Source organism: Neodiprion fabricii, chromosome 4, assembly GCF_021155785.1.
Source record: "Neodiprion fabricii isolate iyNeoFabr1 chromosome 4, iyNeoFabr1.1, whole genome shotgun sequence".
Taxonomy (NCBI): domain Eukaryota; kingdom Metazoa; phylum Arthropoda; class Insecta; order Hymenoptera; family Diprionidae; genus Neodiprion; species Neodiprion fabricii.
This window is the reverse complement of record NC_060242.1, coordinates 29,055,023-29,078,591: the sequence shown is the minus strand read 5'-3', so window position 1 is coordinate 29,078,591 and position 23,569 is coordinate 29,055,023. Positions and strand designations below refer to the sequence as shown.

The 23,569-nt window shown below is 38.5% G+C and overlaps 1 protein-coding gene across 4 annotated transcripts; it reads right to left on the bottom strand.

The window, feature by feature from the left end:
- Positions 1-2,824: 2,824 nt before the first annotated feature.
- LOC124181709 (fatty acyl-CoA reductase wat-like) lies at positions 2,825-22,223 on the bottom strand. 4 transcript variants are annotated; one of them, XM_046568521.1, is made up of 10 exons: positions 22,100-22,223; positions 21,607-21,647; positions 10,610-10,935; positions 9,721-9,969; positions 9,454-9,599; positions 7,219-7,328; positions 5,747-5,942; positions 4,974-5,222; positions 3,308-3,565; positions 2,825-3,211 (listed from the first exon to the last, which is right to left on the bottom strand). In XM_046568521.1, exons 3-10 carry the CDS (start codon positions 10,922-10,924, stop codon positions 3,112-3,114), a joined length of 1,623 nt encoding a protein of 540 aa, XP_046424477.1. In that variant the 5' UTR covers positions 10,925-10,935; positions 21,607-21,647; positions 22,100-22,223; the 3' UTR covers positions 2,825-3,111. The 4 variants fall into 4 exon arrangements, with proteins under 4 accessions (XP_046424477.1, XP_046424476.1, XP_046424478.1 ...); XM_046568520.1 differs by having other exon boundaries at positions 21,607-22,215; XM_046568522.1 differs by lacking the exons at positions 21,607-21,647; positions 22,100-22,223 and adding an exon at positions 12,869-13,007.
- Between the last annotated feature and the right edge of the window lie 1,346 nt (positions 22,224-23,569).

The following is a 23,569-nucleotide window of genomic DNA, read 5'->3' as shown; positions in this document are numbered from 1 at the left end:
ATAGCTACGTTTCGTATGATTCATAATTAATTATTTGCCGATACGAATCCCAGAAGTGAACCTCGGCGGTCGTGATAATACTGTCTTTGCATGATGCAATTAGGTATATTCATTGGCATCTGCAATTCTTTTATTGTGGTATTATTATCCTCTTCTCAAAGAAACGATTATCATTCGCGTATTTTACGCAGAGGTGAGGGTGAGAGAGTTTGTACATTCTAACCAGTCTCCACGTTCATCCAGTGAACGTGTCTGTCTTCTTCTTCCGCATTCATCTGCAGGCACTGCCATCACCTTCCTTAAGGAAGATATTATATCTAACGATAAGCGTAAAGACCTTCGATTATGGGCAAAAATGCATGTCCGACAAAGTTTGTCGGTCGGGGAATAATTTCAGTCTACTACTCTCGGAGATTGCTCGTTCGATGGTAGCTTATTCTACTGATAGGAGTAGTAATTCAGTGCAACTAATCATGCGACGGTGAGGAACAATTATAGCAAGTTCGCAACCAACTGTCGATTTGATGAGGAAAATTCGTTGACAAGCTGCGCATTGATGATGCAAAGTATATGCTAGATTTTTGGCGATTATTACAAAATCTAAGTTTAAAAACACCCAGGCCCTGATTCGCTACACATGGTTTTGTGATGTATGCCATGTTGTCATTAACGGAATTACTGTATTCCTTGCAACAAAATTTTTTTGATCATGGGTAGTAGATGGATTTTTTATAGTTGATTAATTTGTGGTATGTCAGCACAGTCTGCAGAATATCCTTTTTCGCTTTTAACATATCGAGACTATCAATTAACGTGAATAAAATAACCACTTTTGAAGATCAATATATTTAGATTCTTGAGAAGACAGAAAATGATTTTTCAATAAGTTTAATATTTGCTGGCTAATTACATAACTGTTAATGATAAATTTGACCTTTATATGAATAAGTATTTTGTTCGACAGTACGTTGCTCAGTTTACACGGAAGAACAAACTTAAAAAACACACACGTTTAAACTGTCTTGGCAGAATTCAGTTTGTAGAGTTGAATTATGGAATTTCAAACACTTGACGTTATAATAATCTTCATGAGTCGTAGATGAATCGTTTAAATAGATATTGAATTCTACTATAAAAAAAGCCGAACAAATAGTAGGATCATCATTGGCACTAATGTGAATCTAGCCGATCATGTGTTTTGGGAATGACGGTGCGAATGAAGTGCTGTCAAATATACTTCGGCGGTCACGTCTAAAATGACGCACGCACGGTAAAGTGATGTGCGTAGTCGTTTAGAGAGATTCATGATGATAATGGATTGACTCGAGACTCACGAATCAGCGGTTGAATGGCTGAAAGGAGTGAAATGGGACAAGGTATTTCATAAACTGACGAGAATTTATTGAAACGATACACTTTATTTTGAGAGAGATACTTGTTTGAGACTGAGAGTTTACAAAATCGAGGACATACGTGCCATGGATGACGAACATAAATGATTTTCAGAAGGTATACGATGCACTACATGTGATCAGCTGATCGGTTTCGTGGCGCGACACGGACAAGCGGCTAGATCTGCGACGAAGAACAGCGGACAAACTTAATACCTGAGGACGTTTTAGACTAGAAAGTGAAGTGAGGACGGAATAGTTACAAATCAACACTTCTTACTTTAACTGCCGCGACTTTATTAATTGGCCGAAATAGCAGGACACTTATGAGACATGGCACAAAAAAGTTTGAACCTACTGAAGGTGTTGATATAAAGTGTATTCAGGTTCTAAAATTTTGATAAATCCGGTCATAGTAATGTGGTTGCGAAAATATGCAGTCATGAATAATGCTACTTGAATGACCATTCAATGTAATGTCTGACGCGGTGAATATGATGTTGTTACGATGTGTAAGAAATGATTCATGAATTTATGTACCATTATGAATTATACGTTTTTGCCAGTTCACGGTAGTTCAAAGACCAACGGCTATTATCACCTGTCACTTTGTGCAAATTCATCGCTGAGCAGAACGGGGCATTCACCTGTTCTCAATCAGTGCATTCTGCGAGTGATATTGGTTTCACAATTGCTTTAGCACGATGGTGACGACCAAACTTTTAAACGTTGCTTTGATAATCAGGGGTGCGGAATTGGAGCACTGTTCAGAACATCGACTAGCAAACACGCGCTTCGATCTTTCCGCATGTCACGTGATCGAGCATAAGGATAAGAAATTAGTGATTCTGCTCTAAATCTGATTATATTGAACATGATTCCATTAGATATCAGAGGATATGAGTTCCAGTCAATAAACATTTCATTGTAACGGCCAAATTATTGTTTGAGCCCGTGAAATTCATGACGTGTTTGAAATCGTGGCTGGTCTTTAACCCAACGCATATCTAGCGTAAAATCAATCATTCCGAAATTCTTCTTAATTACATATCTAGGTTTCGTGACGTCAAAGAAAGATCTAAGTCATTCAATTTACTGCGAAATCATTTGATACGTATTTAAATTCATTGGAAAATTTTTGAACCTTTGTTAACTGATTGTTGAATAACCAGCATCGTCATCGTTGATCATTAATAAGCTAAAACTAACAGGTCAGGTCTACATTCTTCGGCCACCAGATTCGAGAGATTTTTTTTCCGGTGTAAGTAAAATCTCTTTAACTTGTTTCAATCGGGTTATTAAAAATCTATAACGATGGCAAATCTTCGCAGTTTAATTACTAGAAATGAAGTATGGGTTGAATCGACCCGTAGTTCTTCATTTTTGAAATTCACCATAAATTATTAGTGTGAGATAACTCCGTTTATATTGACTTGTTTATAAAATACATTTATTGAATATAAATAACAGGTGTACACAATCGCTTGCATGATAATCGAAGCGGACAAAAGCTTATCTCTACAACCTTACGATTAATTCGATTACAAGAATTTTTAATTACAAAAAAGCTATAATTCTTTACAGTTTTATACATGGTCCTGTACCCAATGACATGGATACGGCTAAATGGTAATCATCAAAGACACCGATGTAACACGCCACAATGTCTTCGACTTGTACGGTTCTTATGTAACGTTACCTAATTTATTTCAATTTTCCACTAAGCAACAACGGAAAGAACCGTAGACACTGTAAGCCACGACACTCTTAGAAACACATAGGCAAGTAACAGCTTGAAACCTTGATGAATCCAATACAATCTAAAATGGAAGACGAGTTATATTAAAAAGGACATCTTGTTGATTAAACTGATGCGATTATTATGCGACGAGAGAAACAGGGAATTGAGTACTTACTTTTGCCATCTGATTCTTGCTTGTCGGAGAGTGTCGAGGGGGTCCTTGATCAGGTATATCCGGATGCCTTTCATGTACGTTTGGAAATACGTATCCCAAACGATACTCTTAATGTCAAAGAAGAAGATCTTTCTATCTTCTGGTTCAAGCTTGCCGTGCAGCTTGTTAACCATCTCGGTTGAGAATTTCCATTCGTGGGTAGTAAAGTAGTTTAGTACCGTCATGAATTTGTGAATTTTCTTGTAAATCTTGAGTAATCTGTAACGTGATCGTTGATTGGTTCAGTCCAATGATACAGGCATACCGTAAGTCTTAAAAGGGTACAAAACTTCGTCTACTTTGTATGTAGAGTGTATCATTTCGCCGGGGAAACCGTAATTGAAATTGCTCGAAAAATGTAATACGGATATACTGATTAGCTAAAGCTTATACATGCAAGAATGACAGAACCAGCCGCCTGCTATTCAACCTTGAATTAGTTTTCGACGGTGTTAATCTGATGCACATTGTATACACCGACCCAGAAAAATATTCATAAAGTTTTCCAGGATTTGAGACCTTTCGTGTGTGCGATCTCGAAACTGAGCTTATCGATAAATCACCCGGTAGAATAACTGTTTTGCCGAAAGTTAATTTAACCGGAGGTTCTTTTATCCGAAAGAGTATTTTCAGAATAGTTTGCATTCTGAGTGAACAAAGCTCAAAATCTGAAGATATAGAGAAATGAAAGTTCCGAAATTAAATATTGGGAGCGGTTAATACTTCGAACAGCCAAAAAACCAAAAAAATTATTTGTCAAAAATCAGTGTTCGGCAGGAGCAAAATTTCCATTCGTAAAATGCAGAAGGACCAGAATGTCAAAAGGACATCAAAAAAAAAAAAAAAAACACGAGTCTGATATTTGAAAAGTCGACTTTTTCACTATTCGGTGTTTTCGAAATTCAATATATTGCACTTCGTAATCTTGTTCATTCTCGTAGAAAGAACTCCGGTAAATTTATTCATACATTTTTGTGTTCTCAACTTTGATTTTTCTACAAGACAACTTTCCGTATTTACGGCCATTGTCCATTTTTAACTGCCGGTAATTTGACTTTCGGGATTTCGTCTCGTCGACTTTTTGGTCTTTCGCGTTTTTATACCCCACCCCTTGATATGAAGTTTAACTATTCCAGATTGCCGTACGTTTGACTAATATCTCGTCGTTATTTCACCTGTTGATATTACGTCAGCGATTATAATGTCAGGTACGTGTCCACGCTTAAGGATGCTTTGACTTTTTGTAAATGGTATTCCGTGTAGGTACACTACTGCCTTATACTAACATCACATACACGAACTCCGCGCATTTATCAAAGTCCCCGTGTTTTTCGAAGCAACGATATATTGCATACGAAAAATATTAGCATATTTCAAAAGCAAATAATACTTTTTTGACTCTTTTAAAACTCGAAGTACTGCGGCTTCTAAATTTGAAAATTATGCTGTTGTCGTGAATAATTTTACCAGCATTTAAATATAGCATTTTGTTCTTTTGCATTTAGCGACGAACGTCTCCTACCTTTGTACTCTATCGTGTCGAAAAAAACATCGCGAATAATTATTGGCTCATTAGGAGCGACATATCTGTATCTCATTGGTCACTTTAATAACCATGATGCCTTACCGTGGCTCCTTTCCAACGCATATCGTCGCCGTGTCGATCACAAGGGCTGGTAAAAGGTGAAGTACGTAGACTAGAAAGAGGTGAAAGACTTTGCTCTTCGTATTTCGGAAGCTGTAGTACCACATCGCTTTTATAGAGGGAAATGCGATCCCATACTTTTCAGACATTTCCTTCAAATCGTCCCAGGTGATGGGGTTGTCCCGGCTGCAGTAATTATAGATGGGGATTTCCGAGCCGTTTTTATTTTTTCTGCGTGATAGAAGAGATTGTTATTAGAATATTTTACTAGCGTGGAAGAGGAGTTTCAGATGATATAATATATTGCTGCTACTAAATATTTATGAAAAGACGACTCACTTCTGTGCTGAGAGGCGGAATGTTTAAATGTCCATTTCGTTTGCATTTATCAAAAACGAAATACACGAGTGTTACTTGGGGTGATGATTATTAAAAATCGATTCTCGTTTAAGATTTAACTGCCAAACTCGTTCAAATATAATTCGCAGCAGTTTTTTGACTCAGTCCTTGGACGGTACATCGCTTGTTGACAAATTACTAGGAAATTTTGTTTAGTGATTCGACCTTCGCCAAAAGCTACGAAAAATATTCAAATATTTGCACGGGACACGCTAGAACGATGAGATGAAATTCGAGTCTCTGGGGAGCCGGACGAATAGTTCGTTTTCATACGATGTTTCGCGTGGGTATTGCGAAAATTTGCAGTTCGCTCGAGAATTCATTTGAGGTCCCATAATTTTTTAGGCATAATTTACCTTTTCATTTCGGCCACGTCCCAGGCAGCGGCTATCATCGCGTTAACAGTCATATCGCCGGGCACTACATTCGCCTGGATAGATCCGTTACAGTGCAGAGATCGAAGCAAACCTGTTCCAGCTCCAGCTGCCACCCCGGTTGGACCGTACATGTTGTCTATCCATCCCCTGATCGGTTCTTGATATGTGGAAATCACTGTAAATCATAATACTCGAATCAATATCCTACGCTGCAGTTGCTTGAATCAAACAATTCCAGATCTGACCAGTTTTCGATTGTAAATAAAGCTTTGACGACCACTCCGCAAACCAGAATTTCAAGTTATTTCAGGCCTGTTTCACAAATGACACAGTCAAAGTTGTTCAATTAAAAAATTCATCAACCGTGAATCAACAAACGGATACAAAGATCAACGTCCGAAGTTTCGTTGGCAATCGGTAATTTTATTTAGTGAATAATTTGAATTAATTTAATCAGTCCGACTGGTTTTTACCGTTGTGAAATGTAGATTTCAAAGCAAGCGAGACGTTTCGCCCTACTTATTGTAAATCAGAAGCTATTCTTCCTACGTATTCGATCCTACTCGAAATTCGATCCATACATAATTCAAATCACAAGAGATCGCTCTGCAGTTACGCTCTGTGCGTGGCTTTAGATAGAGACGGAATACGATAATCCTCGAAAACTAAAGCGACGGTATAACAAAGGCTTAACTTATTCTAGAAAAAGAAGAAAAATACACTGAGAAAAATGTTATTTGTTACATAGTTACTAGCAAATTATAATAAAATGGGAACCGTTACAATTACGGTTGGCATGTTATCGGAATTACGTGAGAATATGGTAGAAGTAGTTACCTACTCAGTGTAATCATAGTTGTCGATACCAAATTTCCTGGTTACATCAAATTACCTTAATAGTCAAGAAAATGCAGTACTAGTGATGATAATTAAAAGACCACATACTATATTACATGGTTAAAGATATAAAACTGTGTCATTTTCATTTCGTACCCATTAGCTATAATATTTGTCGGTTACGGTAAAAAATATAAATAGTGAAGCTCTGTGTAGTAACCGCGTGCAAGACTGAATCCTGTAGAATGTTCCTTTGTGACTCTAGTTATGCATAGATCGATCACACGTAGCTTGTGTTACTCGTGGGACCATTTTTTGGAGGATTCGACGTGTGTGAAGAATGAGGCGTTCGGTCCCCGTAAGATAACCTGGCGACAGCAACCGCAGTTACAGCCATGCATTTATTATGCAGTTTCAACGGCGCGTGAAAAGTGTATAACAAGAAGTAATCATATCACTGCATATCTTGCTCCGCCGTTACCGCAGTTTATATCTAGCAAAGAACCTCGAATTTTCACTTGCACTTAACGCGGAACGATGCATTTGTTTGCGTTTCACGCGTTATGCTTTTTAATTGTTTGTAGCGCAGTTGATCGCCGTGTCGCTACACTTACCAATTGCTGGGCGGAACATTCCAACGGGCAAATCTCCAGCCTCTTCCCTGATAACGTGCTCAGCAATCGCTTTTGTGTATGCATATGTGTTAGGCCATTTCCCCAGCAATCTGAAACGTAGGGAAGGGAATGTGAGCTGACAGGCTGTTTTTCATTGGAAATATAATGTGAACGGCAAGATATGCGACTCACCAGTTACGCAAGACAATTAAATTTCACTAAGTTCTGTTGACGCCTCTTTGCAAATCAAGCATATACTTAATCTAAGGTCGTCACCAGGTCAGAAAAAATGAAAATTTGATATTCAATATTCGCGAGACAATAGCTTGTTGGTATTGTTGCGTCATGAGGACTTGGGTCGTTATAAGGGGACACACCAGTGAAACTTGATTAATAGATTTACTTGAAATTTAAACTCGTGATCAACCTTTAAAAAACAAACTGTTCTACATCTGGTTTCAAATAATTATGTTTCAAATGTGTTCAGGTATTATTTGAAATGACGTCATAAAGTAGTGTTTTTCGACAAGCTCCGTACGTTGCGTTTCTTGTCGTAAAATTTATTTTACATAATATCTGGAGACATATGGAACGTAACTCATTGAAACCGGATGAAAACCACTGATTTTGTGAAGTTCTATTATCGTTTACAATATCAAGCAAATCGTAAAATTATAGAGTTTCACCGATGTGTCCCCTTAAACTGAACGAAGAATTATTGCATAGGTTGACGTCATACGGATGATCGTGTTGAGGCTTGTTATTCGTACGTACTAAAAAGGTCTTCAACGATATCCATTCGCTTGAAAATATATTCGAGTATAATAATTTCCTCGCGTACGAGTGAATGAACTGGAATGATTCATGTAAATCTATGAAATATTTGCATTTGCACCTTTTATATATATTATTCAAACGAAGCGTGAATTCAAAAGCACACATGAATTGTTCTTTGTTATACTATTTTAGGTTTAATTGATGTATGTGTAACACATGCAAGTGTTACTCGGAAGCTTCATTATTTTAATGTTAAGCGCAGACTGCATTGTCCGATGGTACCGATTGATTGTCCAACGAAATTATAACGCCTAATTATTTAAATCTATCCCCAACGTTCCCTTATTACGTATTGTTTACCTCGATTTTATATGCATACGCAATATTGTTCTACTCCAGATCTTCGAAGCATTTGGGTACCGAGCAATGCGCCGTGAAAAACAACATACTAATGAAAAGCAACTGATTACAGGTATTCCAATTTGACATCATATAATATACATATAGTGGCATGTCAGACCGCGTCTAGAATTTTTTCCAGCATCATTAATATGTACGAAGCTACTTCATCTGCAAGAAAGACAAAAGCTCACAGCTGATAAAATGCCAATATGCAATCATTGCTATTTCGTAGAGTCAAACGTTTTGTGCTGAACTATAAGTAGTATTTTGCAAAAATTACTATCGACATAAATCGCTGTTGTGTGAATCATTCTTGGCAGCGACAAGGTGGTAACTCGTACGTCGTCGGTGTTGTTTGAGACTCTGCAGTGGACTATTAAATCGAATCTGAATTTCAATTCCAGTACGCAAATCTTATAATCGTTCTCTGTTCCGTGTGCTGGACAGCGGAAATTCTACAGCATCGGCGTTGAAACCGAAACAACGTCGTTGAGTCCCTGTAACCATCCGATTCTTGAGTTTTTTCTTTAATTGCGTCGAATCTTTGTCTTTTATTTGCGCATATTACACATTCGATACACGCGATTCTATCCTGAGTCTATAGTGTTTTACATGTAAAGAAACTGGTATGGTAAACCGTGGAATGTTGAACTCGCGTAAACGATACGTACATTAAAATCCTTAGAATTTTCTTGGCATGCGCAAGAAGTGAAGTTTGTCGTTGAGGAAGGTTTCATAAACCAAGCCAAGCCTCGAAAGGTACGTGTTTACAGGGACGCGTTAACGTATCCAGTTTCAATAGCTACACTACGTGTTGCTCGTATGTGTACTTTAACATCTTCTCGCACTGCTATGTACGGGAAACAAACACCATCGTTTATACGAGCGACCGTAGGTGTACTATTCAAATCGCCTTGAGTACCAAATTATTCATCGTCAACTTCAGTCTGACTGCATGCGCAAACTGCAGATGTAGGCTTCGCAAACACGTTGCCGCATAGTTTGTCCTCATTTAAGGAAAGAAGAAAAAAAGCTTGTCTAACCGATGATACTCACTCTGGTGTGATTTCGTCGAGGAATTTCTCATTTACGCAGTCAACCAACGTAAGAATCTTCTTGTATTCTATCGGGGGGTCGTAGAATTTCTCGTCTATTTGCTCCTGCGGGCAGTTTGCGTATGCCGTCGACACGTGTAGGATGGACTGAAATCAAATTGCGTCGTATTAGGAACCTGATCGGGGCGTTTATTGGTATCTGTAGGTTTAGCGAACGGTAGCCCGGAAATGAAGGGATGTCAATCGTTAGTTCACAAAACTGAATCACCTTGAGCTTGGGCATTTCCTTGCAAAGCTCCAGTATGTCCTTCGGTGCTTGAACGTTGATGGCGACGGCGAGTTTTAATTTTTCGTCAAACCTGACAGTGGCAGCTCCGTGGAATACAACAGAGACTTCTCTGGTGATGGTCGATCTGTCAACCGGTGTCAATCCGAGTCCGGGAGCATTGCAGTCGCCCGCTACGGGGACAATTTGGTGACGGAATTTGGGCACTTCTTCCTTGAGCCGCTCAAAAAGCTGGTGAACCAAAATTTAAACTCATTAGGAGATCGAGTTATGCTACACGCGTTTATGGCGTGGCAAGCATGATGGAATGAAGAGGTGTGCGAGTTGCGAGCAAGAGATTGATGAATCTTAATATCCTTCTATTCAGTTTCATTTTAAGTTGTGCGGTACTTCGGCCTGCTACTGGCTTCAGACGTTGCATGAGAGAAAAAAAAAAAATTGAAAAAGTGTTTTTGTAGCCTCTCTGCCTTTGTAGCTTCGACTCCTTGACAGGCATAGCGAATCGACTGTCCGAGTTTTAAACTTGACTAATTGCGCACCCATTGAGATAATCAATCACTAACCACATGCGCATGCACACACATGCCGATCACTCGGCTCTGAGATTGTATCTTTAAATCAGTTATAACGGATAATAGGAGGAACGAAGTGTTCACACATGTGAAAGACTGTGAAGTCTTGTCACGGAAATATTACCGAGGGCTTTGAGTACCCAGATGCTTAACATAGATAATTAAACTTGAACTCAGTTGGCTATAGCAGACAAACAGCTGCAAGCGAGTTAGCAAACTCCGCTAGAGAATTGCGCCGTCTCAACAATCTCTTAACACCCGGAAGATTTGCTCAAGTAGTATACGTATTCTGCGCTTACCGGATCGTCAAAGATTTCTTCGGCTCTTTGGTGCACATCCTTTCCCTTCTTCGCGCGAACGAGGAGGTAGATCGAAACGATCCCAGGGCATTTTCGCAGCAGTTTGTCGATCAGCAGTTTGCCCAGGAATCCTGTGCCTCCGGTGACGAAGATACTCTGCCCTGTATAGAACTCTTGAAGCGTGGTTAATTTCGTTGGAGGAACTGACATCTCGACTGGCTTTGACGGAAAATCCGCCGGAGTGTCCGGCGTCGATCCGCAGCTATCGGCCACCACCACTTCTTGTCCACCGGATTCCATCAAAACTTCCACCATTATCAAACGCTCTGTGAAACGAAAAATTCCATTCATTAGGATAAGGGGCTAATTTGTCATTTCGTTCAATCTGTTACGCGAAGCGAATGGTATGATACATTTATGGTAGAAGTCACTTGTCCTTCATTTTCGAAAATAAACAATGCAACGATTTTCAGTCACGCCGAGTAAATATTTTTTCGAGCTGCGGTTATTTACCCATTACAGCGCGACACAAAACGAACCCGTGACTTTGACTGGCGCTCTGCATTCTCATCAGAGATGCATGCTGTCACATATTTTGATACTTTCGCTACGTACGTGGAAGTCATAGCAGCTATTTTACATGCGAGATTAACAATATGGCGATCGACCTCTGCCCAGAATGAGGAAAGGTCGGAAAAAACAAAATCGCGTTGTACGTGTCTCCGTTTTTATGGCCAGCGGCATGTGGTTTCGAGTGTACTTCGTCCAAGTTGTAAAAAGATAATTCTCAACCGGATGGGCGGTAAAAAGTAATTGGAGAACAACTGCTGATGGATAGCAAAGATTTTTCTCCTACAACCGTTATGTCATTACAAGGATGTTTTGGCACGACGGGAAAAATTTGTTCTCTCAATTTACAAGAGTACAGGCATTCTAGCACATTGGTATTACGATTAGCACTTGCAAATTCCGCAAATTGGTACTTTATCTACGTGTTTTTTGTCGAAGTTTTACTGGGAACTGGTTTTTTTGCGATGGTAAATTTGCGATAACATGAAGTTACGCGGTAAAAATATTTTCGCAAGCGTTTTGTCTAGATCTGACAAAATTGTGTTCAAATATAAATTTTCCTGATACATGTACTTGGAACATATTCAAGTGACCAGACTTCTAAACGGCGTGAAAACTTGGACGGTGCAACCGACTGTTTTAATAAATGGAAAAATGGCTGTGTAGGAAAATTGGTCAACCACAATCAACGCGAACTTCCCACAACAGACAGCATCGTCTACTCTTACTGTCCATGTGACACATGTCGAAGCGAAGCGTACCGAATCGCATCATGAGTTGGGTAAGTTTTCTTGGCCCATTGGAGACGACACGACCGTTCCTGATTACGATTCGTCGCATGATCGAATGTCGAAACGACTTCTGCGCCATATATTACAATCTAAATCGTATAACGTACTGCGCGATTTGGTCGATCATGCGGGGCCGAAACGCGAATGTCTAAAACACAATGTGACCACTTGTCGAGGGTCGCGTTACTCTGATAATCACATCATAAATATCAACCGATTGCAGACCTCGCGGTGTGTTTGCCGAGATACTTCCGGATCGATTTTGACAAGATTTACTGCGAAGCATCCGCTCACGTGATCTTCAATTTCGAATTGACGGATAATCTTACACGCTGACGATTAATATTTACTTACATACTTGCTGATGGGAAAAAAACTTATCGACCCGCGTCTATTAGCCAGAAGATGGAGTCAATTCGTCATTGCAAAATTCGGTAGTTGCTTGTATCGATAATTATCCTGTACCTGTTTCGTTTCCTTGAATTATCTTCGGGACAAGTGCCGAGCGGTTATTAATTATTCTTTCCTTGTGTCGCGTTCTTTTCACCTTACTATAACGCGATCGAAATTCTGAGAACAATGATGACCAAATGTTACGAATAGATTTTCCGGTAATGCTGTCAGTATCGCAGTATCTTTATTTTTCCCTGTCATAAATATTCCGCTTTTTTTATGTTTTACGCCCCCTCTACGTCACTGTATGTACAAGATGCACAAAACGTGCCAGCGGATGGGAACAGAAACCAGAATGAAAACACCGAACCTTTTTCCACACTTGACACGTTACTCGTAATAAAATTTTATTCTTCCTCACCGAGGTGAAATGTGAATAAAAAAAACGCAGAGCGAATACCGGAGATGTGGGAATGATTTGAAAATTAAAAAAGAAGTCGAATACTTTTTCAACTCGCGTGTGTTGGACGGGCGCTCCGCGTAGTCTAGCCTCGGCGGCTCCGGGTTTAAAACTCAATTGCCTATAGCCGTGCGAGGCTGTATGTATAAAACTACACAATAGATATCGACTGTTGCGAGGAGCTTCGTACTTGCCGACGTGAAACACCGCAAGGAGTGAAAGTTGATCGTGAACTTCAGGTGCTCCCGCTTAAAAGCAAAACGCCACCTCTTTTCCGATTGGTGGGCGTTAGATGAATGTGACACACCAGCGACGCGCCAATTAGATGCACCTATCGATTCTGAATTTGGAAAAATTCTTGTTCGGAAATAAATTTGTTAGAACGAAAGGAAGAAAGAGAAAGATATGCCAAAAAAAAATAAATGGAAAGATTTTACTAAGCAATCGACGCCTCGCGGCGAAAGTTTGACCGAGGTTATTCGCGTGCAGTCGGATTGCTTGCGATTATTTTTTATTTATTTCTTTTTTCTCTCTCTTCTACTTCCCATACCAAATATTGTCGGTGCGCGGTATAATTTTCACTTGTCCGTATACAAAGTTTCCAAAGTCCAAGGCATAATCGTCTCTCCTCCGCGCCTGACACTCTGTCTTCGATAACTTGTGCTAATTGTAATTTCTTGTCACGCGCACGATGTGTGGTAAATCTGCGCAAACTGCATGCCCTAATTGCGTTTAGCCTTCCCAATTACGCGTAGCTTTAGCTGATTTCAATGTTGCTACGTTATTCAGTAAATTAGTCGAATACAAGTTGATCCGAAATGTTTACCAAATTCATTTCGATATTTATACTTGGCACGAGGTTGTCCATGGAATTTGAATTTGATTACGTATAGATTTCAAGGAGAAGATATTTATGTTGATTATCTGGGTGATCTTACCAATCAACCAAATCAGATGTACGATACCTATTCATTCGGAGAGATTTATAACATTGAAAATGGAGGCCGGACTTGAAACTTCTAAAATAATGCGGCCTTAAGATACAGAATTGTTACGAAACCATCAATTTTACTTCACAGATTTTTGTAACAATCGCAGACTGTGGTTGAGCCACAATTGGAGGGTCTCGTGATAAAATTTGCATATTTATCTTTGTTCCTCAATAATTTTGAGCACTTGAGCTATCTCTCTGTATTCCATGTTTTCGCTATACAATAACGTAACAATCTGAATGTCGTATGTATGGGAATGTGTTAACAAATCGAAAGAGAAAATAACAGGTTAAAAAATGGTGTACAAGGTTAAAGAAATACGAAGAAAATTACAATCACCTGTAAATATCAAAGAAAATCGTAAAAATCGCATTAAGCTTGATGATTAACGCATATGTAATCTTGACGTTAATAGCGCAATACAGCAGTCAAAGCTGAGTGCTTATTGAACCTATACTGATATAATGAATAGGGTGATCTGTGCGGGCTATCATTTAATGTCATCCAGAGAAATTCTACTTCTGCTTTGTCATTTCCGAGGACATTCCATATGCGCCCTATTGGCCACCTTGGTGTCAATTATACATTGTACTTATTTGGACTTCCACAGCTCATGGATTCTAAGGATAAGTGTAGACCGGAAAGTTGGCAAAACACACAATGACCATGTTGCGCGTCAGCATTAATGGGTTACTAATCAAGTACATTTTATTCGTGATTAACATAACTCGTTTTAAATACGGGTAGATTATGTAAGTGTAGGCAAAGCATGCAATCAACATCATCGGAGCGAGTGACGAGGATTCGTGCAGTCTATACTGACGTCAATCGTACAGTTGAACCTACATGTTTATCCCCGATTAATATACGGGGAAAATATTTAAATCATATGTCATACCAACATGTGCTCAATCGTATGAATGACACGGAAATAACGTTTTTGAAGCAGGTTTGGTATATACTATTGATAAGGTTGACGTTCGTAACATCCGTCTAATGATGTATTTTCGAAAAAAACCGTTATTTTAGAATTAAAGAATCGTCTGAAATTGAGTAAGCTCCCTAACGAAGCAAAAGATAGTGACGTGTACTTCAGAAATTCAGCTGCTTTGGCATCACACTAAAATTGCCAGGCGGTGAATTTTTTTCAACGTTTCGTTAACAATAAGTCAACGCTACTAACTTCAATGTTTATTATTACAGTACGGTCGGCACGATCCCTGAATTGGGTTGGAGTCATTTCATTTCATTACTGGTCAGGAAGCATCGACGTCTGGTGCAAATATCTGCAAGGACTTTTTGGTACCACGTTATACTCATGACGGTAAGATTGTACATCTTTATCTTGATCGAAAATTATTCGAATCTCGCTATCCGATTATTTTGGTTACCTATAAACAACCAGTAGTCATTGTGTTTCCACATTTTTTTTCAAACCAACGTCATCGGTATAATTGTCATGCTATTTGCAATTACGCATGCATTTAATCTACCGGTGGAAAATTAACAAGATCGAACGAAGACTGGGGAGGGGAGAAGCGGACGAAAAAAAAAAAATAATAAGCAAATTAAAACAATCATGTACTATTGTTCTGCATGAGACGTAATGAACTACTGTTCGATCAAAACTGTCTGACTTGGAAATTTTCATGCGGATGACAATGGCAATATTGTATTTCGTTAGAACTAATGTCATTGAAAATTATGCATAACATACCGATATTCTTTTAAATATGCCAATGTGATAAGTTATCGGCTGCTGACGCTGAAATTATTATAATCCGAATAACCGACGTTGATATATGTTCACCTACCCGTTGGCTCACTTGACATTATAGATATTTAGGAAGGCCGGGTGCTCGTTATTTATATCGTATGCTCGTGCATACATCCATCGGTCAGTGTTGTGTCCTCGTATCTTGCGACGTTTGAAACCCTTTTCTAATTTGATTGTCGAATTGTTGTCGATTTTGATGACAGCATATCAATGCAATAATCGTATTTTTATAACTGTTAATTCATTTCAATTTTACCACAATGTCATCTTCTCTCTAGGATTGAAATCGATATGGGATAATATTTTGTCCAAGGTTGCTCATGGTGACCTAGAACCCTTGGCCCTGGGGCATTTCCTGTTTGTATATACTGGATTAGTCGCGGCATATGAATACGGATCCTTTCATTTACAGCTCCCAAATATTCGAACTGGTTCCTAATTGTACTTTGGCCTGTCTAGACACAAGAATTCAAGGTTTCGATGCAAAACACAATGACTAATAAATTGTAACGACTGGATCTCTCTGGGATGAAATTCATCGAAAACATTTTAGGATTACCATAATATTTTTTGCTGATTACGTGGCTATTCGTGGTAATTAAAATTCTATGCGTCATTTGTAATTACCAGTGCTCCGCACCCGTGACGTCGCAATAATCTACTGATTTCGACAAATACATTATATTCACATTTGATGGGATTAAAACGTGGTCTAGTTAACAAGCATAACGCGTCATTGATCGAGGTTATTGCAAATAACCATCCACGTCTGGAGAAGTAAATGAAACATCGACAAGTTACCGGTTATTGTGCACGAGAACGTGTATTCTTCCATTACGTAATGGGTTTTTTTGAAATGTTTTTTTTTTTTGTTCAATTGATACACGCGCAGTAAGGATTGAATCGCTTACGAGCGAGTACGCTCACGGTGCAGATTTTGCCATCAAAGGTTACTAACGACATCGAGAAAATGTATAAACCCACCTTCTCGCTTGGTCTTAGCTCCGTTACATTTCAGTAAAGAAACTTCATGGCAACACCTAATGTTGGATCTAATGTGTTTCGATCGTTCGTTGAACGAATTTTGTCTTTTTAATTCATTACTCAAAATATTTTTCTTGCGTATGGTTGAATTTAGGGGGAATGTTCATAAATCAGAAAGTGAACAGAACATTTTTCACCCTAAAAATCGGTGAGCAATTATGGAAAAGTATGAATAATGCACAAACGATTCGACTGTCCCGAATCAAATATTCAATTTTGGGTTTCTAGTCGAAATACGCGATATGGGAAATGAAATCAGATATTTGAAATAATGTTAGCGCTTGATTAATGTACGGTACGCTAAACGAATTCACATTGCATCGTGTGACAAAAACATTGCGCACGTATCAGTTTACTTCCTTTAACCAAATTAGTATTTGTAATCACTTAGGTATGCAAACTAATTTCTAAATATTTATCGGTGGTTTGTATATACCGGTGAGTTTATGACGCCTGTGTCATGTTTGAGGAGTCTGTTTTTGATTTGTATATTAGGTACGCATTATTTAAATTCAATTGAATTTTGCCAAAGTTTTTTGACAGACTTACCATTAGATGAATATTACAGGCGGCTTACTAGACATTTCATAAATTGCTCGGGATGTATTTTCGCATAGTGTTTCTCTTACGATTAATTCACCACCTGTTATTCGATAGATTTCATGATCGATCAACGGTTTGCTTTCAAGGTTAATTCTGTCGCCAGTGCTCAGGTAAACCAACATCCATCCGATTGCAGAAGATAAATTTTTCGCGTTTGTCAAATATCATTTCTCAGGCTCTGTTCAACTTCTATGCCGATGGCTTTGAAACATAACGATCTTGACACCAAAAACACCCTACGCACATCCCAGATAATTTCACGAGGAAGGCATTACGCAAGACGCTTAGACAGAAAAAACACGCTGATAATTATTCCGTTAGTCAATTTTTGACATTATGCTATTTCGTTTCAACGTGAACCTCAACTTCACGTCAGAGGCGCTTGATAAATGACAGTCATTCAGACAACTAATTATTCAAATTTTTTAATCCAAGAAACGCACTTCGTTCAGATAGTTTTTTAGTCCCTGTTATTTACATTTCATTCATTCGTGATCCTTACAATTTATTGAAGGAGAAATACATATTTTGTGGGTATAATTTATTGTTAGACGCAAATAAATAGTTCGAGGTTGTGCGTCATCCATAATTAGTACGACGGGTTATTACTTTAAACAGAAAATGCACGCATATTCGAAGTATTGATTCCGGTGAAACGCTTGCTGTATTTACTTCCTATCGTCAATCTTGGATTTCACACGCTTGCTCATATCAGTTCAAAGTGTGTGCGCCCAAACAGGGCGGAAGTCGCGTATGTAACCACCACAGGCTATCCTCTGGCCTCGAATATCTGAGCCACACCTTGTCCAATATTCACTACGAATGTAATCCTATCTCCGTGACGTACAATGTGTACACAGCGGACAATGTTACTTGTCTCCAATTCCTTTACATGAATTCAGGTATACGTCACATCAGTCAGTGTTAAGTGCCAGAGTCCACTGCTCGTGACACTGCGATTCGTGCAATTATTCCTGGTGCCTAATAAGTTTATCAATCAATCTGACAAGTAGCAAGTCATGATGTTTGTAAGTACGGAACGTGGCAGCTGATCAGCCTCGTATTTAATGTCTCGCGTCTACATTCCGCGTCGAACCGTTCTTGGACAAGGGTAACGCAGCGATCAAGATGATCGATTGACGGAAAATTCGTGATTTTCGAAGGGTGTGAAACGAGAGGGTAGTTGTACTTGTGAAAATGATGCCCCGCATGTCTGTGCCGTTGCGCAACGTAAAACATATGCATAGGCCGTGAGAACATATTGAATGAGCAGATTTTAACTACTAATTTTTATTCTCTTCAGCTTAACTTTTAATTATGCTAATATCGACGGTTCTTTTTCTTTTTACTGAACACTTTGTAATTGTAATTTGACAATTATTTCACGAGACATTGGCAGAGATCAAGATCTTCCGTATCCCTCTCGAACATGCTTTACGTTTGTATTTGTATTTGAACGACACCACTACGCGCGTCGTAACATCAATCTGAGAAGTGGGCAGGATGGACATTAATGATCGTATAAAATGTTATTATTATAAATGTTAGTTATGCGAATTATGTTGCTCGTCGTTTGTTGAAAATCAGTCAGTCAGTAAAGAACAAAAATTATTTTCCAATATCTGTTTGGATAGTTCGGTTTCCGAAGTCTGTGAAGTTTGCGTAGGTGTCCCATTTCCTAACCGTGTAATAAAATAACGCTCGCGCACACACGCGATTGAAACGCTATATTTTACACACGACTTCTTTTTGCGCATGCGCGTTTTCAAACAACTCTATTTTGCGCACTGCGTCACTTAGGGTAAATTGTTTAATACCAATTTTATGCGTTTTTAGAGATACCTTCGGTGCTTCTCAAATCAAAATTTATTTCACAGGTGTTGGAAAAAATAGTGTGTCGATCGGCGATGTCTGACTCGTATTATGTATTACAGCCTGCAAACTTCACATTTGTCAGAAATCATCCACCTTCCACAATTGTAACACAATACGAGGGGTGTTCAAAAAGTAACGCGAATTTTGTAATTTCGCGTGTTGTATCAGTCCGATTCGAGCGATTTTTTCGTTGTTGTGTTGGTACACTTATCTGAAAAGTTGCTGTGGTGTGTCAGCTATATTGGATATTCAGTCTGTTGTCAGCTGTCAAAAAGGTTACGTGTGGATTGGTAGGATTGGCGATTTTGAAAACGGCACAGAGAATTTAAATTAAATTTTCCTGTATAACAATGGAGTAAAGTGCAGTAAAGTTTTAGGAATGTTAAATATTGCTTTTGATGATTGTGATTCGGCGATCATTCATAATCACTTCCTTCACTTTTTCCACGTCTTCGTCGGGTCATGATGTGCTGGGGCGTCCAGGATGCTCGTCGGTTGGGGTACAAAAATGCGAAAGTCATTCGGAATGCCGACTGTTCTGAAACAGTATGTTGTGATTCGAGTGCGGAAAGTTGGCGATTCCTGTTGAGTGCGAAGTTTGTGGTTCACGAGCCGAAGGCGAGTGCAGCCATTCACACGAGTCAGAAATCGCAAACCCGCAATCGTGACACGCGATAATTTTTGTAGCACCTGTAATAGGAAGTTCGACTCCAGAATATTGTAAATCTAAAATTCTAGTCTAACCCGAACGTAGACCCGGTACTGCAACACAACGGACGCGATCCTAGTCACGAGTCATCACGTCAGATGGCGCTAATTTCAGCGGTTTAGCTCAGAAAACAGTTAGGAAAATACCATTTTCTAACAGCTGTGTAATATTTCCTAACAGTTTCTGAACTGTGGGGAATCGGATACTTCGCACACCCGCCACAGCACCCAAAGTTAAACTTTCCGTGCCGGTGTTAAAAAAACACTTTTCCGGATAAGAGTGCGTTCGGTTAAATGAACTTTCGGGAAACCAGTTATTCCAATGGGTGATTTATCGAAAATCCCAACTTTAGTACGCCGATCGTTCGTTGTTTTAAAATTCGTATTTAGAAAATTCATCTTCAACGTCTTCACGGGCATCTTGGCAACGATTATACTGCTTGAAAAACCTCGTTTTACTCATAGCAGACTCACCGAAAATAATATTTAACATTTCTAAAACTTTGCCGTACTTTATTTCACTCTTATAGGAATATTTAATACACATTCTTTGATCCATTTTCAAAATCGCCTATCCTACCGAAACACATGTAACCTTTTTGACTGCTGACAATAGACGAAATATCCAGTAGGTATCGCTAACACAGTACAGCGACCTTTCTGACAAGTTTACCAACACAAAAATGAAAAAATCGCGTGAATCGGATTAATACAACACGCGAGATTACCAAATTCCCGTTATTTTCTAAACATCCCTCGTATACTACTATGGAACTCGTCAAAATGTTTGTCCAGACAACTTTCGTGCTACAAATTGATTCAAATTTCGTTCCAACGACGTAATTTAAGTCGAAAAAATAAGTTGCAAGGTTTAATGGTCAATTTTCTGTTGTTGGACTCGAAATTTTTCCAGTATTTATAACCAGAATTAAACTTAACGCACGGAACCGACGAAACATGGATTTCAGTTTCGCTAACACGCATAATACTTTCATGATATTCAGGGAGTGAAATTTTGCAAGAAAATGCTGAATATTATGAATTAGATGAAGAAGTGTTAGTACTACAAGGTTTGGGAGTTGAGCAAATTACGTGTCTGGAAATTTTCGGCTACACTCGTGTTGGTAATATAGACATCCGGAATCGTATTGGTCTGACAATCAACATATTGTTAACATATTCGTCTTACTACAATCGTGTGTTTAGAACCACGGTAATGGATACCGAGGTTATAGGCCAGACCTGTGATGCTTATTGTAATTTGTCAAATGTGTGTCGTATAAACGATGAATTCGGAGACGTTACGCGTTTTGATAATAATATACATGCTGAATTACCAAAACATTTCGTTCACCTTATACGATTCACTCACAATTCTGTCAAAAAAATTCCATTCATTTAAGCCGTTGAGTTTCATTAATGAAATATATTTGCCTTTCGTACAGCATTAATAGACGGAATACTAAAAAAAAGAAACACGTGTTTGCTCGCCAATAAAACGAAAACAGAACATTTTTATTAAGGGTCGATATGTCCAATGTGTTGAGAAATTACATCAGTTTAGCAGAAAACACTTGACCAATTATAATTGCAACAAATTGTTGATCGTGGAAATTTTGTACTCATAACGTTTCCAACAATTTGAAACGATTCACTGATTGATATATTTTTTGATTGTGTGGATGAGTGGTACGTGCGGTTAAAATTGGGGAAACATGTACACCGAAGTACGAGGAACATGGTTCTAAGTAGTCGAACTGAATTTGAATTAAAATTTTACTCACCTAAAATTGAAGTCCCGAGTAAACCAGGAAGCCCACGAGAGCTGAAAATATTTTCACTAGTGTTTCCGGATACTCTCTTAGCACTTCTTCTAATTTATATGTAAATGCTTTCAGTCTAAGCAAAGATTGTTTGATGTTCTGCGACGCGATTTACTCGTACCAATACACTGTTAAAAATTTTCGTAGAGAGTTCGCGAATTCGAAGTTCGTACGGGCTTTTGGAAACCTTGACGGAAGAGAGAAGAGTTCACAAAAATTTACACGAACTTCACTCGGAATAAGAAAATTTGCACGATGTTCACACGATTTGATGAAAATTATCGGATTTGCGCAAGAACGTGTGAAAATGTATAGCGAAACTACTAGGAATTTCTAAAAGTAGAGCCGAATAACAAAAAGGCGATATTTTCGTCTCCGGTAGGTGGTATACAAGTTATTATATATTACTCTGCAGTCGACTTAGGTACGAGTTTTCTCACGATTTGCTGCATACTTATTAGCGCACAACCGCTACCAAAGCGATTCGTGATCTTGAGCTGCCACTTCAAGAATGACGATCACCCAAGCTCTTCGCAAAGATGAGAGCGAGCTTGGTCTGCTGGAGGCTCTGCAGAACTTGCGTTGAAATGACAGCGCGGCAGCGGGACCGAAAGCGGATGCGAATGGAGGGGATGCCTATGCGTCTGGCTCTACTCCTCTTTTTTACACTTTTTTTTACTCTCCTTAATAGAATAAACAAATTTTTAACCACGTTGAGTTCCTGCGAAGTTCAGATTCTTTTTCATGAATATTAGAACCGTCGGTTGTGATATTTGCGTTAAATTATGTTTCCTTAGCTATTCCTTATATGTATTCGTTACAATCTGACGATGCTGATATCATAAATTGTATTTCATTTACATGCAGACTCTAAAAAACTTACGTAATTCCGGAGAGGCCGGATTCAAAGGTAATATAATGTGGCAATCATGGTGAATGAATGATAGAAGAGAAGTTATATTACCATAGGATGACTGATACATGTTAATTTTCTAGAGCCGGAAGTTTGTCTATGGCAAATAATTATAAGGAACAATCATTAAAGTAAATAATGTGAACCACCGTGAGACCTATAATTGAATTAATTATGCGCTTCGTCGTCAAGACGTTGACGCCTGAGGAACTAAACCTGTCTAAAAAATATTGTAGTAACTTCCTTGCCCGATATTTCTGTGGCTATTTGTTGTATAAATATTTTGTCTTCATTGAAATTGCCCTGATTATGTATCACAAAATTTTGAGTCAGTTGAACTTTGGAATTGGTAACTAGATGAAAGTCCTCGCATCTAGTCTGAGAGCTGGTGACGAATTTGAGGAGGGTATTTTCGGCAGTTTGAAATTAAAAAAAGGTACTATATCCATGCCAGTGAGTCTGGAAGAGCGTTTGCGGTTATTTCGCTACTGCACAGCATATGAGATTAGCAGAATATTAATTCCAAAAAATATTCTTCAACCACTTTGGATATTTTGAAATTTTTTGATTCAGCGTTTAAAAATTGATTGCTAAACAAATCTTTTCGTCAACAACGCCTGCCCTTTCTATAGAGCGAATATATCTGTTTAGATATTTTATATGAATCTGATGTCAGTTAGGTAATATTAAAAATTGTCTTCAACTATGTCAATTAATATTGTCTGAATTAAAGTTACATATGAAACAAAAATTAGTTTGAATAATTTAAAATTTACAGAAATAAATTACTTTGTTTGGAAATATAAATTTTTCGAATGATTTTCATTAACAAATTTATAGTTTTTTTTTTTTAGAAAAAAATGATGAAATACATAAATTTATTTTACATTACTGTTGTATTACAGTTACTAAAAACATTGTTATTGCTCGAAAAAGAATAAACCGCTTCAAAATGCTGTGTACACAGCCCGAGGTACATGCTGAACTCGAGTCACGTGATCTTTCAGCAAC